This window comes from Rosa chinensis, chromosome 5, assembly GCF_002994745.2.
Source record: "Rosa chinensis cultivar Old Blush chromosome 5, RchiOBHm-V2, whole genome shotgun sequence".
NCBI classification, from domain to species: Eukaryota; Viridiplantae; Streptophyta; class Magnoliopsida; order Rosales; family Rosaceae; genus Rosa; species Rosa chinensis.
In genome coordinates this window covers 7,396,797-7,409,280 of record NC_037092.1, presented here as the reverse complement: position 1 = coordinate 7,409,280, position 12,484 = coordinate 7,396,797, and the positions used below count along the sequence as shown (strand labels likewise).

Here is a 12,484-nt window from a genome sequence, read left to right as displayed (position 1 = left end):
GCAATTAAGTTTTTACTTGTGATTGCCGTAACAAACTGAAATGTTATAGGTTGCTAGGTCTGTGTTTCATTTGCATCAGAACAAAGACATAGGGAAAATATATAGCTATACCAATGCCAACTAGTTACCTCAAAAGTAGATGAGTCACTAATAATAAAATATATAGCATGAATTAAGGACTGAATTAAAGAGCAAGATTATACGCTATGCATCGAATAAAGGGATGCTAAACAAGAGAGAATGGTTCAACACTACATCTCGTCCTTCAAAAACTTGATCTTGATTTTGTTCAGCGTGGTTAGAGCCTCTTGCATATTAATCCTCTGTTCCGGTGATTCTGTGGAACAAGCTAGAGCTACTCTCATAATGGATGACAGACACTCGCTCTTGTTTTCAAAATCACGATCCTCTGCTTTTGTCCCAAGTAAGTCGGCATCCACAACATCAAGTACTGGTGAATTTGCAACCCATTGCTTCAAACTCATTTCCCCAATAAACATCTCATCCGTTGGCTTCTTTCCTGTGACTGTTTCCATCAATACGATACCAAAACTGTACACATCCCCTCTTCTAGTAACTATTCCTTCCATTCCATACTCTGCAACATACAAATGTGTAACTTTTTGATAGAAATATAATGAAATAAAACTTTAATCTTCTCATAGTTAAGAACAATACATGTAAAACTGAAGATAAACTTGCATTAGTTCTTTACCTGGAGCCATATATCCAATTGTGGCTTGAGTGATGGTTTGGGTCATCGAATCTCTTCCACACAAAAGTTTTGCAATGCCAAAGTCAGCAACATGTGCACTCATATCCTCATCCAGTAGGATATTGCTGGGCTTCAAATCACAGTGAACAATAGGTGTTTCATAGCCATGATGAAGATATTCTAATGCCGATGCAACATCTATCATAATACTCAATCTCTGCAAGATGTTCAAACAAAAGTTTGCAGAATACAAGCACTTCTCAAGGCTCCCATTAGGCAAGTAGTTCAGTACCACAGCTTTGAAATCAATTTGACTACAGCAACTGATGATTTTGATAAGATTTCGATGACGAATATTGGCTAGCATTTCACACTCAATATCGAAGCTCTTAAACGCCCCTTCTAACTGTAAATTGAAAACCTTTATGGCAACGTCTATCCCATCAGAAAATGTTCCTTTATATACCGAGCCAAAACCACCACGGCCTAGTAAGTTGCTTTCTTTAAATGCATTTGTTGCTCTAACAAGTTCGAGGTGCGAAACTCTTCTATATAGAAGTTGAGGTAACAATGTAGTCTCTTTTGCAGCTTCCACAATCTTTCTTCTACGTAGTATCACTATCCAAATGGAGGTAACTATGAATATTGCTGACAAGATCCCTGGTATAATATATTTCAAGATGGATCTACTTGGTTTACTCTTGCACGTTGTAACAAGTAGTCGGGGTGCACCACAGAGTTCGCCACTTGAGACAAATGATTGAGCAGAGAAGTTTCTGAAAGGTCCGCCTGTTGGAATTTCTCCTTGGAGTCTGTTGAAAGACAAATTTAGATACTTGAGATGTAATAGTGCTTCTAAAGACTTCGGAATGACTCCAGATAGATTGTTTCTGGATAGATCCAAGAGCTCTAGGCTCACTAATTTTCCAAATGAACCAGGAATAGAGCCTTCTAACATATTATCTGCCAAGGAGAGATTGACCAAGTTTTGCAGACCCTCAATGCTGCTTGGTATAATACCTGATAAACTGTTGTCTGAAAAATCCAAGTCTATCACAGCTTTCAATTTTTGAACACCTTCGGAGAGAGGTCCAACTAGAGAATTAGATGAAAGGTCTAAATGCAAGATATCTTTCAGTCCCCACAAGGTAGATGGAATTGTTGAATTCAACAAATTGGACTTTATTGATAGACTTCTTAGTGCCGCCAGATTACCCAAGCAAGAAGGTAAAGAACCAGAGAGTTGGTTACCACCCAAAAGTAATTCAGCTAGGTTTTCTAAATGACAAAGCTGATGTGGGATGTGTCCTAGCAGTTTGTTATCATTCAAGTACAGACCTTGGAGATTCTGTAGCCTTCCAATTGTAATTGGAATTGATCCACTGAATTGATTGTATCCCAAGTCCAACAGTACTAAGCTGCTCATGTTTCCAATATCATTGGGAATGTTACCACTAATGTTGCAATTGCTTAAATAAATATATTGAAGTGATGCAGAGAGATTTCCACGGTAAAGGGCAAAGGTGGTGTTTAATGGGTTAAAGTCCAAGTATAATTCATTCAAATTTCTAAGGTTGGTCAGACAGGGAAAAGCGTTTGCTTCTGGAGTGGAAGTATCAATGGTTAATTTGTTGCCCTCTAAGTTAAGCAACTGAAGGTCTTGTAAGCCGCAGAGAGTTCTAGGAATATAGCCGAAAAATGAGTTCCCGGCCAACTCTAGGGTAGTGAGGTTAGAAGCATTGGAGATGGATTTTGGGAATACGCCGGTGAGCAAATTGCTACCTACATAAAGCTCTTGTAGGTTTGGAAGCTGAAGACCTAAATCTGGTGGAAGGCTGCCTGAAAGCTGATTAACACCAAGTGATATTAAACTTGCTGTGGACATGTTGAAGATTGTGGTTGGGATGAAGCCATTCAGATTATTAACATGGACTGCCAATATCTCTAAATTTGGAAGATCACCTATCTCATGTGGTATAGTACCTGTCATATAGACCCATCAAAACATTAGTTGACAGTTAATTATTTAAAATATTCTACAACGAACCTGAAATGATGTAGGAATAATAAAACAATATGCATGTTCGATCAATATAATCATGATACAAGTAATATAAAGTTAATCTATGTATCTTCCACATTGAGTAGTTAAGAAACGAAACATGATCGATTTAGGAATAATGAAGCCCATTAATTGAGTAGAGTTTTCAGCTATATAGGTACCTGTCAAGTAATTGTAGCCAAGATTTATCTCCTTCAACTGAGTTACGTTCCCAATAGTTTTGGGTATGCTTCCACTGAAGTTGTTACCCGACAATAGTAAAGATACAAGTTGTTTGCACTGCCAAAATTTGGATGGAAGTGGACCATTAAACTGGTTGTGAGAGAAGGCCAACGATTGAATATGAGGAAGATTCTGACATATATTGTCAGGAAGTCTACCCTTCAAGTTGTTCCCATATAGAGTCAGAGTAATCAATGAAGACATGTTGAAGATAACCATAGGAAGATGTCCTTCTAGGGAATTTTCTTGCACATAAAGTTTTTCCAGTTGATCTAAAGCGCCGATCTCGTTTGGAATTTCTGAAAAAAAAAAAAATAAGAGAAAATGCTTGTACACCGATCTTGAGGATGGGGGGAAATGCAGAAGGATGGAAGACTATCCCACTAAATTAAATCGGATAAAGAAATGCCAAAATTGGCTTAGACATACCTTCTAAGTTATTAAAATCTAAGAGTATCTTCTTGAGCATTGTTGAGTTTCCAATTTCTCTCGGTATACTGCCTGTTAACATGTAGATTAACAAATCATAAGATCGATGGTCATCATGGCCAGAAAGCTAAGAATTCCAAATAAGAACTAGTCCGTACCTGCTAGCTGGTTATAATTCATATCAACGACTTGCAGTGCAGACAAGTTGAAAATTGCAGAGGGTATTGAACCCGAAAACTGATTACCTCTCAAAGTGAAGCTTTGAAGTTTGGATAAAGACCCGAACCACGACGGAATGGCTCCCATAAATTTGTTGTTTCCCAAGTCGATGAACTTCAACCGGCGCAGATGAGCCAATTCCTCGGGCAAATGACCATGAAAGCTGTTATTTCTCAAGTCGAGATGAACAAGAAATGACAGGTTGCCTAGCTGCGGAGGAATAGTGCCCACAAGACCAGAGTAAGAGAGGTTCAAGGCTGCGGCTCTAAGATGGCGTACACCACAAGTAACGCCAGCCCAATTGCAAATGGGGGTGGTGGTTGACCAGTTGGTCAAGATCATGTTATGAGGGTCGCTAGTGATATGGGCTTTGAGAGCAAGAAGAGCAGATTGGTCTGCGGTGAGAGTACCGTCGATAACTTGTGCTGCTATGGTTAAGCTAGCCATGCACCAGTAGTAGTATACCAGAAAAAAACGGGTATTAGTTCTCTCCATTGTGTTGAGAATCTGAAAGTACCGGGAACTGAACAACTACTCAGAGGAGTTATAAGAGAAACCGGGTTCGATCGTGTTCTCGATCTCCAGTAATTGCTTGCAGTGGGCGGAGATTGGTCAACATATCCACTACACCACTAATAACTAATAGAGGTTGGCTAGCTGGCTGTTTCATTAATGATGATTGATGGAAGAGAAATTAAGAGATGGAAATCAACTGTACATGCCTTTGTGTCTGCCCTGATCACTTTTCATCATATTAAACACGACACTTGAGGATGCGATTGAAGAAGTTTTTTATTTTTATTTTTTTTATAATTGAGATTACATGGTATCCTGAAAAACTTTTTAAGTTTAAAGACTAATCATTATTGAGGGGTCATGTCTGACTCAGAATGCTTCCTATCCTCCCCCGGTCACCAAAAATAGAAGAAGTTAATCATAATAGATTTTCGGATTCCATTTATTACTCTTTTATTTTTGGTTTTGAATTGTATGAATTATAATAAGACATAAAATAAAAGCCCAATAAACTATCCACGACCAGCCCATAAGAACCAGACTAGGTGGCCCATCGAATCAGCCTATTGGGCATCTCCAACAGAATACTTATTTAAAAAAAAAAAAAAATTAAATTTAACTAATTTTAAGCTAAGTTTGATCTCCAGCAGACTAGCTAAACAAAAGCTAAATTTAACTTTAGCTAAAAAACCTAGCTATATTTAACTTTAGCTAAAAAACCTAGCTATATTTAACTAGAGAGGAGAGAGAATTTAACTAAAAGTTAAATTTAACTTGAGATTTAGGTATTCTGCTGGAGCATAACTCAATATTTAACTAGCTATATTCCAGTTTTAGCTACTTTTAGCTATGAAGATAGTTATCACTGTTGGAGATGCTCTTACATTTTGCGCTACATTAAATTATCATGCACAAAAGGATATCAGTTCTTTTTGCAAAGATGTTGGAAATAGCACAACTCTATTTCTATTTAGATTTCCAAATTTTTTCAACCTCTCTTATTTTTGAATTATCAAATTAGATACTACAATAACTAACCAACCTATTTTTTCTCCTAGAACGCGCCCCACGCGCCCTAGGGTTACTGTCAACAGGTTCTTCAGTTTTGCTCGTCCGGCGACGCCCCTGTTTGGCTCCAGTTTTGTTGCAGCTGGTCAACAGTCTCTTTTCTTGCGCGGGCGTGCCAGCACCGTTCGGGTGCGGTCGTCGGGGGTGTCCCTTGACCTGACTTCTTTCAAGAGATTGTGGACGAGGAGAGCACCAACCTCATCATGGGATTCTTTGTGCCTCGTGGCGAGGACTTTTGCTGAGCTTCTTGAAAATCACAATCGATACTCGATGTTGTAGATCGAGCAGAGCGAGAACCACCGGGAAATGAGGAGAACTTGCTAAAGCGTTACTTTAGCTTGGCTGGGTTGCTAGGGCGTTACCCTTGCTTGGCTGATTCTGTAACCGTTGTGGTCGCGGCACTACCGTCGGCTCCCGAGGAGACTAGGGCCGAAGTACGTTGACAGAGGGTTTGGTGGCACTGAAAGTCGGCTTCTGAGAAGACTAGGACTAGGAGTGTGATCACCGATAAAAGAAAGAGAAGGAGAGGAGTTGCTCTTAGAGAGGTTGCTCTAGAGAGAACTTAGATCATCTTAGAGATGTTGTTGTGTTGTGAATGTGTCTTGGTGTTTGGTCGTGGTACTACAATCGGCTCCCAAGGAGACTAGGATCGAAGCACTTTGACAGAGGGTTTGGTGGCACTGAAAGTCGGCTTCTGAGAAGACTAGGACTAGGAGTGTGATCACCGCTAAGAGAAAGAAAAGGAGAAGAGTTGCTCTTAGAGAGGTTGCTCTAGAGAGAACTTAGATCATCTTAGAGATGTTTTGATGAGTGAATGTGTATTTTAGAATGAGAGGAGAAGGTGTTTATATAGGGAAGAAAAAGAAGAGTGAAATGATGAGTGGAAGAAAAATAATGAAAGTAGATCTAAGTTCACTTGTAAAATATGGAAAAGATAGAGAAAAGATGAAATGAAAGCAAAGCATGAAGGTGCAGCAACATGGAAGTGGTGATGATCTATTAAAGAGATTGTAGAAGAAAAATATATCCAAGGAAAAAGAGAAAAGCATCTAGCTTTCTTCATGTGGGTAGGAAACATGAACATGTGAATATTGAGCTGTTTTTAGGTCAGTTTCTGCCCCTTTATTCCTTCAATTATTTCTCCAACAAGACTTCATTATATGCCTTCGACTTCTTCATATGAAATGTTCCACTATGAGTGTAGATCATCCTGACAAATTTTCAGATTTTTATTCCATGTGGTTGGGCCGAAAATGCTGCTGGACCTCTTACAGGTCCAGTTTTCCAGTTTTGCTTCTGTAGAAAATTGGGCTGATTGTTTGAAGGCTTTCCACTTAAATTTAACTCTAGCACTCTTCATAAGAAATGATCCTTGGGATGTCTAGTATTAATCTGGAAAGTTTCAGCTCATTTCGATTTCATTTGGTTAGTCTTCCGCCCCTCTTTCCTTGTTTAGCTCGGTTTCTCCTAGCCGAAGTGAGAAAACATGCTAAAGTTGACTTTTCATTTCCATGCTTCCATCATTTCCTTTTCTTACAGCTCGCATAATTCTCCATAGTAGGCTTTATTTAGCCTCTAAATAATATATTTCGAACTTGTCGACAATATATAGCTTGAGCCACTGATATTGGCTCAATTTCTCCAAAACGTGCCTTGTCAGGCCAAAATGTTCATTTTGGGTCCAAACAGCCCCCTCATCGTCGTTGGCACTCTACCTCGTAGGCGAGCGGTGGGTGTGGCCGGACGAGTCTTTGGCGTGATGCTGGGTTCTGCTATTGAGGGGCCTCGACTGTTATTGAGGGGCCTCGACTGTTACGCGAAGTTTTTCTTCTCTCTGGGATAATGATGAAGGAGATCGTGGTGGGCTTTCGACAATCGCGGCGAGGTAGGCGGCCTGAAACTAGATCATGGTTGCAGACCATGGATTGTATGGTTATAGGTCCTGTGTTGTGGTGAGGTCGGAGGCGGGTTGCTGTTGGGTTGGTGAGAATGGATCTGGGCTCTTGTACGTTGAGGTTGGGTGGCTTCATTGGGGCTCTTGACTTACAGCGGCTATGTATGATGGTCAAGGTAACCAACACCATCATGCTCAGCTTCCCGGTGATTACTAGAAGGATGGTTTTGGTGCGTTCGGAGAGGTATACAGAGCGTGATAGTTTCTTTTGTTGTTTAGGTTTTTTAGTTTTCTTTTTTTGGGTAGCTTTTTTGGTTTTTAGGTTTTGGTTAGGTTCAATAAGTCCCTGCTCCTTTGAGCCAGGGTTGTGTTGCTACTCTCTTGAGCTAGGATTAGGGTTAGGTGTTATGCCATGTAAATGGTGTCATTCCAGAGGACGATTTGGTTCAACTCTGGTTTACTATTGTGGTCGATCTGCTGACGATCAATCCTTTACACGGGGTCTAGTACTTTTTGGCCACGGTGTTGAAGAGGACGTAATCTTTTGGCTATCAATCACGAGGTATTGCTGGGACATTTAGGATCATATGATCAAAGTAGCCTTGGAAATGGGTGTTTTGTGGTTAGAGTTTAGGCTCATTGGCCTAATGGAACCTATAACTGCGGTTTTTTGGGGTTTCTTGGAGTTTCGGTTATGTTCTCCCCCCCCCCCCCCCCCCCCCCCCCCGATGTATGCTTTCCGATTGATCGAATGAATTTTCTATCTTTTCTCAAAAAGAAAAAAGAATTATCAAATTAGATATTTGCTCTAATTTACAAATTACACAAAATCTATTTCCTATCTTCAACTAATTAACATAGTTAAAACGCAAAATGTAGAAGGAAGAAGCAAATTCTCTCCATTGTGTGAGTGGCTGGAGATCAACAGGTCAATGTATAAATATATTTAAAGCAAAGCAATTGACACAAGTTGTGTTCGCCTTCCCTGACTTTTGAGCACATTAGGCATCACAAGAGGTACAAAGACTTTGACTAACACACTAAGATATGTCAAATTCAATACATCACTCATGAAAAAACGAATGAGCTTCAAATTCAGAGCTAGCTGTGGGTGAAATTGGAAATATTCATATCTTCATGTGGACTAATTTGCACATGAAATTGGAAATTGGAAATATTCATATCTTCATGGCTGAAATTGGAAATATTCATATCTTCATACCAAAAAGGTTTTGTGATGAGATGTATCCTTACGGACAAATTAAGGTTTTCGCGTGTCTTTACAGAGTTTTGAAAAAAGGGTTTCAATATTTCAGAGCATTATAGATAGCTCAACTAAAAAAGTCACAAATGCCATATTATTTATTGGCCCGTAGCTCCATTTAATGTCGGTATGAACTATTTTTCTAATCGAGCATATACTGTGTTTGTTATTTTGTGTAATGAATTTTTGTTTTTGGTACTAATAATTCCTGACAGATCCAATCATGAAAGACCTTCCTAGATTGTAAAATTTATACTGGAAAATGATTCGGTGGCTAGCTCTAAATTGTTTGAGAATGAAAATCCATTTCAGACCAAGCAAAATGTGAAATCAGCTATATTTAGTCTTGTATGTTCTATCCACCCTGACGGCGTGACTTTTCATATTTAATCTCACAAGACGACCGAGAGAAGGAGAATCGAGTATCAGTATTACAGAGATAATTGACGGAGATGAGTTGCAAAGCCCAACTAACTCTTCATGATCAATCCACAAGGCCCATTCAATTAGATTATTGTATGAGCATATAGAGGGATGTCATTTCTATCTCTTGTCATGTTGGAAATAATTGCCTTTGAAGAAGTGAAATAAAGGAACCTTGGGCCATGAGATCAGGGGCCTTGGCGACGGACGCAACGGCCTGCTAGGCCCTATAACTAAAATAAATAAATGAGTCTCTCTCAATCAATCAGTCTCATGAAGTTTCTGTTAATCAGTCTCACCATTAGAGTTTCGGCGTTTATACATATCGAAAATCATAAAACTGTTCGGTAAAGGTTCATCGAAGACTATTCAATATTTCGGTAATACTCTACCGAATGAAACAAAAACTTATAATTTTCAGTTCTACGATCATAAATGAAGTAACATGAAAACAAAAATGCAATTACCTCATTTTTAGACTCCAAGTAGGTTTTTCCAGACTCAATTAACGTTAATAAGATATATTTTGAGGCATAAAAGTTGTTAGCACAACATGAGAACAATTGAAGATGATGATTGCTAAGAAAGAATAAAGAGATTAAGAATGAAGTTTTAGACTTTAAGTACATGTTCTAAACAAATTGTAATTTTTAATAAGATATGTCCTTTATTGTAAATTTAATTATGACATTTTAGTTTTTTTTTTTTTTAATTATGACATTTTAGTCTTTCAATAAGTCAGAAATTGGTAGAGTGAACAAAGTAGTTAGTAGGGTGGCAATAACCGCACAAAAAAAAAATTGTCTTTTATTTGTTCATTTTTCTAAATTAGGGAGAATATTACAAATAGTCACTCAACTTTTACTTATTTGATACTTTGGTCACTCAGTTTTTAAATATATCACTTTAGTCATTCAACTTTAACTCTAATATTTTTTTGCCATAATATCAAGGATATTTTCGTCCAACCAATCATTAAAAACTAAAAAGTCTGAATTAGATTGATTGGGAAAAATGACTAAAGTGAGATTTTGGTGAAACTACCCTCTTAACAAAAATGGATACGGGAGAGTATGTCTCCTCGTAGTCAATTCCAGAGCGTTGTGAGAAACCTTGCGCCACAAGGCGAGCCTTGTACCTCAAGACTTCATTCTTCTCATTACGCTTTTTGACAAAGACTCATTTATGTCCTACAGGCTTTACACTTGGTGGGGTTAGCACTACCTTACCAAATACCTGTCTCTTTGTCAGAGAATCTAATTCTGCCTGGATTGATTCTTTCCATTTAGGCCAATCTGCTCTTTGTTGACATTTTGCAACAGAGCGTGGTTCGATATCATCGTGCTCTATGATTCCTTGAGCAACAGTATATATCATCAATGTGTATGGAAGATCTTTCTATCAACTCATACGCACTCTCATAATCCTTTGAGATTTCTTTGTTCTCTGGAATCATTTCCAACATCGGAGCGTCCTCCAGTATTGATTCATGGACATAACTATAATTAGAGACAATCCCATGAGAGGGATTCTATACATTGATGATTGGTTTGTGCCTTACTCGCCCTCTTCTTCCTTGGGTGAGTGTCAATCGAACCAAGTGGCCTCCCCCTCTTCCTTTGGGGAGCCACGGCCTCAACCACACTTCCACTAAGTGTGGTTACAATGCCTCTATCTGCAGCACCATGCCCCTTGTTGGGGACTTCTAACCTTCCAGGCACAATTGCAGCTGGTATATGTGATCTTGTCACTTTTGCAATATCAGTAAACATATCAGGCATCGAATCTGCTACGTTCTGAAGATCGATTATTCTTTTCACTTCACTTTCACTTTGTGAAGTTTGTGAAGTGCGGGGATCAAAATGAGACAGAGTGGGGACAAACCACGACAATTCCAGTCGTTCCCTTGGAAAATCATTTTTCCTATCTCCCCCTAACGACGGGAAGACTGTCTCATCAAAGTGACAATCCGCAAATCTAGCGGTAAAGAGATCGCATGTCAAGGGTTCCAAATAGCGGATAATTGTTGGAAATTCGTATCCAACATAAATACTTAATCGTCTCTGAGGACCTATTTTGGTGCGCTGTGGGGGCGCAATAGACACATATACTGCGCAACCAAATATGCGTAAGTGTGAAATGTCAGGCTCATATCCAGTTACCAACTGGTACTCAAAAAAATGGTTGGCTAGTAGTGGGTCTGAAACGAATAAGTAAAGCTGCGTGCAATATTGCATAACCCCATGCAGAAATAGGCAGGTTGGTGCGCATAACCAATGCCCTAGCCACCATCTGTAGCCTTTCGATGGTGGCTTCTGCGAGACCATTTTATGTATGCACATGGGGTACAGGATGCTCTACATCGATCCAATAGACATGCAATAATCATCAAATGCTTTTGATGTAAATTCTCCAGTGGTATCAAGTCTTATAGACTTGATACGGTAATCAGGGTGGTGAGCCCTTAAACGTATAATCTGTGCTAGGAGTTTTGCAGCATTTCTTGTGGACAATAAAACGACATGTGACCAGTGTGTCGAAGCATCCACCAGAACCATAAAGTACTTGAATGGTCCGCATTCTGGATGGATAGGTCCACAGACATCTCTTTGTATCCTTTGTAAGAATGGAATGTTTTGTTTTGTGTCTTTAGCATAGGAAGGTCTTGATCCTGTTTGTGCTAAAGAGCAGGCTTTGCAAAACAAGTGATGTGCCTTTGAAATAGTCAATGAGGCATAATGAGAGGTAGTGTTTCTAGTACTTCAGAAGGCAATGACTGCATTTGAGCAGTACTAGAACCGACACCTTGCAGTGTGGCGGATTTTTGTCCCATTTTATTTTTCACTCGAAAGAAGGGATGTCCATATGAGTTCTTCAAAATACGGATCATCATGACACGACCGGGTTGCCCTAGGCGGTCATGCCAAAGCCTGTATGAGTCAGTGTCCCACATTTCATTGTTGGTAACAGCATAGGATTCAATGATCCGAATTGTAGTGAGGTATAGTCCACTAGATCGACTCATAAGTTTCTCTAAAATGCGTTTCCTTCCACATTTATTAGAGGTAATATAAATGTATTCAAGTCCATTCTCACAGTATGTTTTTACATGATAACCGTTGGCACGAATATCTTTGAAACTTAACAAGGTTCAATTAGCTCTTGGTACATACAGAGCATATCTCATTTTCTTTAGAGTATTTCTATTTTAGTAGAATGATAATCTTTGCATTCTAATAATTTTCTTTTTTCTAGATGTATTGCTTTACATCTATATAATGTTATTTCGAACCATGTAAATATGTGTATAGGAAATAAATTTGAATAAATTCAGTGCTTCAGAATAAAATTCAAAATTTATTAATAAGCCAACGATAATCAAATCAAGGTCTTGTTCTAATTCATCAAACCATTATTGAAATAAACTTTAAGACCAAGTAATAGTCTAATTAAAAATGAGGCATTATGCCTTCACATCTGTTTTTGAAAAATAAATAAAGCAGATCAGTCAAGATTGAGAGCATCCATTGACTTAGCAAGTTCCTCTTTGCCATTGAAGTCTGCAATTGTAAGGTTGACGTCTAGGTCATGACCTCCTTCTTCCATATAGTGAGTCTCTTGTTCTTTAGACTCTTTATACCTCTTGTAATTGGCTGCTACTCTGTTGTTTGC

General features: G+C 38.8%; 2 protein-coding genes across 2 annotated transcripts; both read right to left on the bottom strand.

The window, feature by feature from the left end:
- Positions 1-229: 229 nt before the first annotated feature.
- On the bottom strand, positions 230-2,705 carry LOC121048746 (putative receptor-like protein kinase At3g47110). The gene is made up of 2 exons (XM_040505698.1): positions 716-2,705; positions 230-598 (listed from the first exon to the last, which is right to left on the bottom strand). Exons 1-2 carry the CDS (start codon positions 2,703-2,705, stop codon positions 252-254), a joined length of 2,337 nt encoding a protein of 778 aa, XP_040361632.1. The 3' UTR covers positions 230-251.
- Positions 2,706-3,575: 870 nt separating this feature from the next.
- LOC121049135 (putative receptor-like protein kinase At3g47110) lies at positions 3,576-4,094 on the bottom strand. Its single transcript, XM_040505697.1, has one exon. The coding sequence runs from the start codon at positions 4,092-4,094 to the stop codon at positions 3,576-3,578; it is 519 nt and encodes a 172-aa protein (XP_040361631.1).
- Between the last annotated feature and the right edge of the window lie 8,390 nt (positions 4,095-12,484).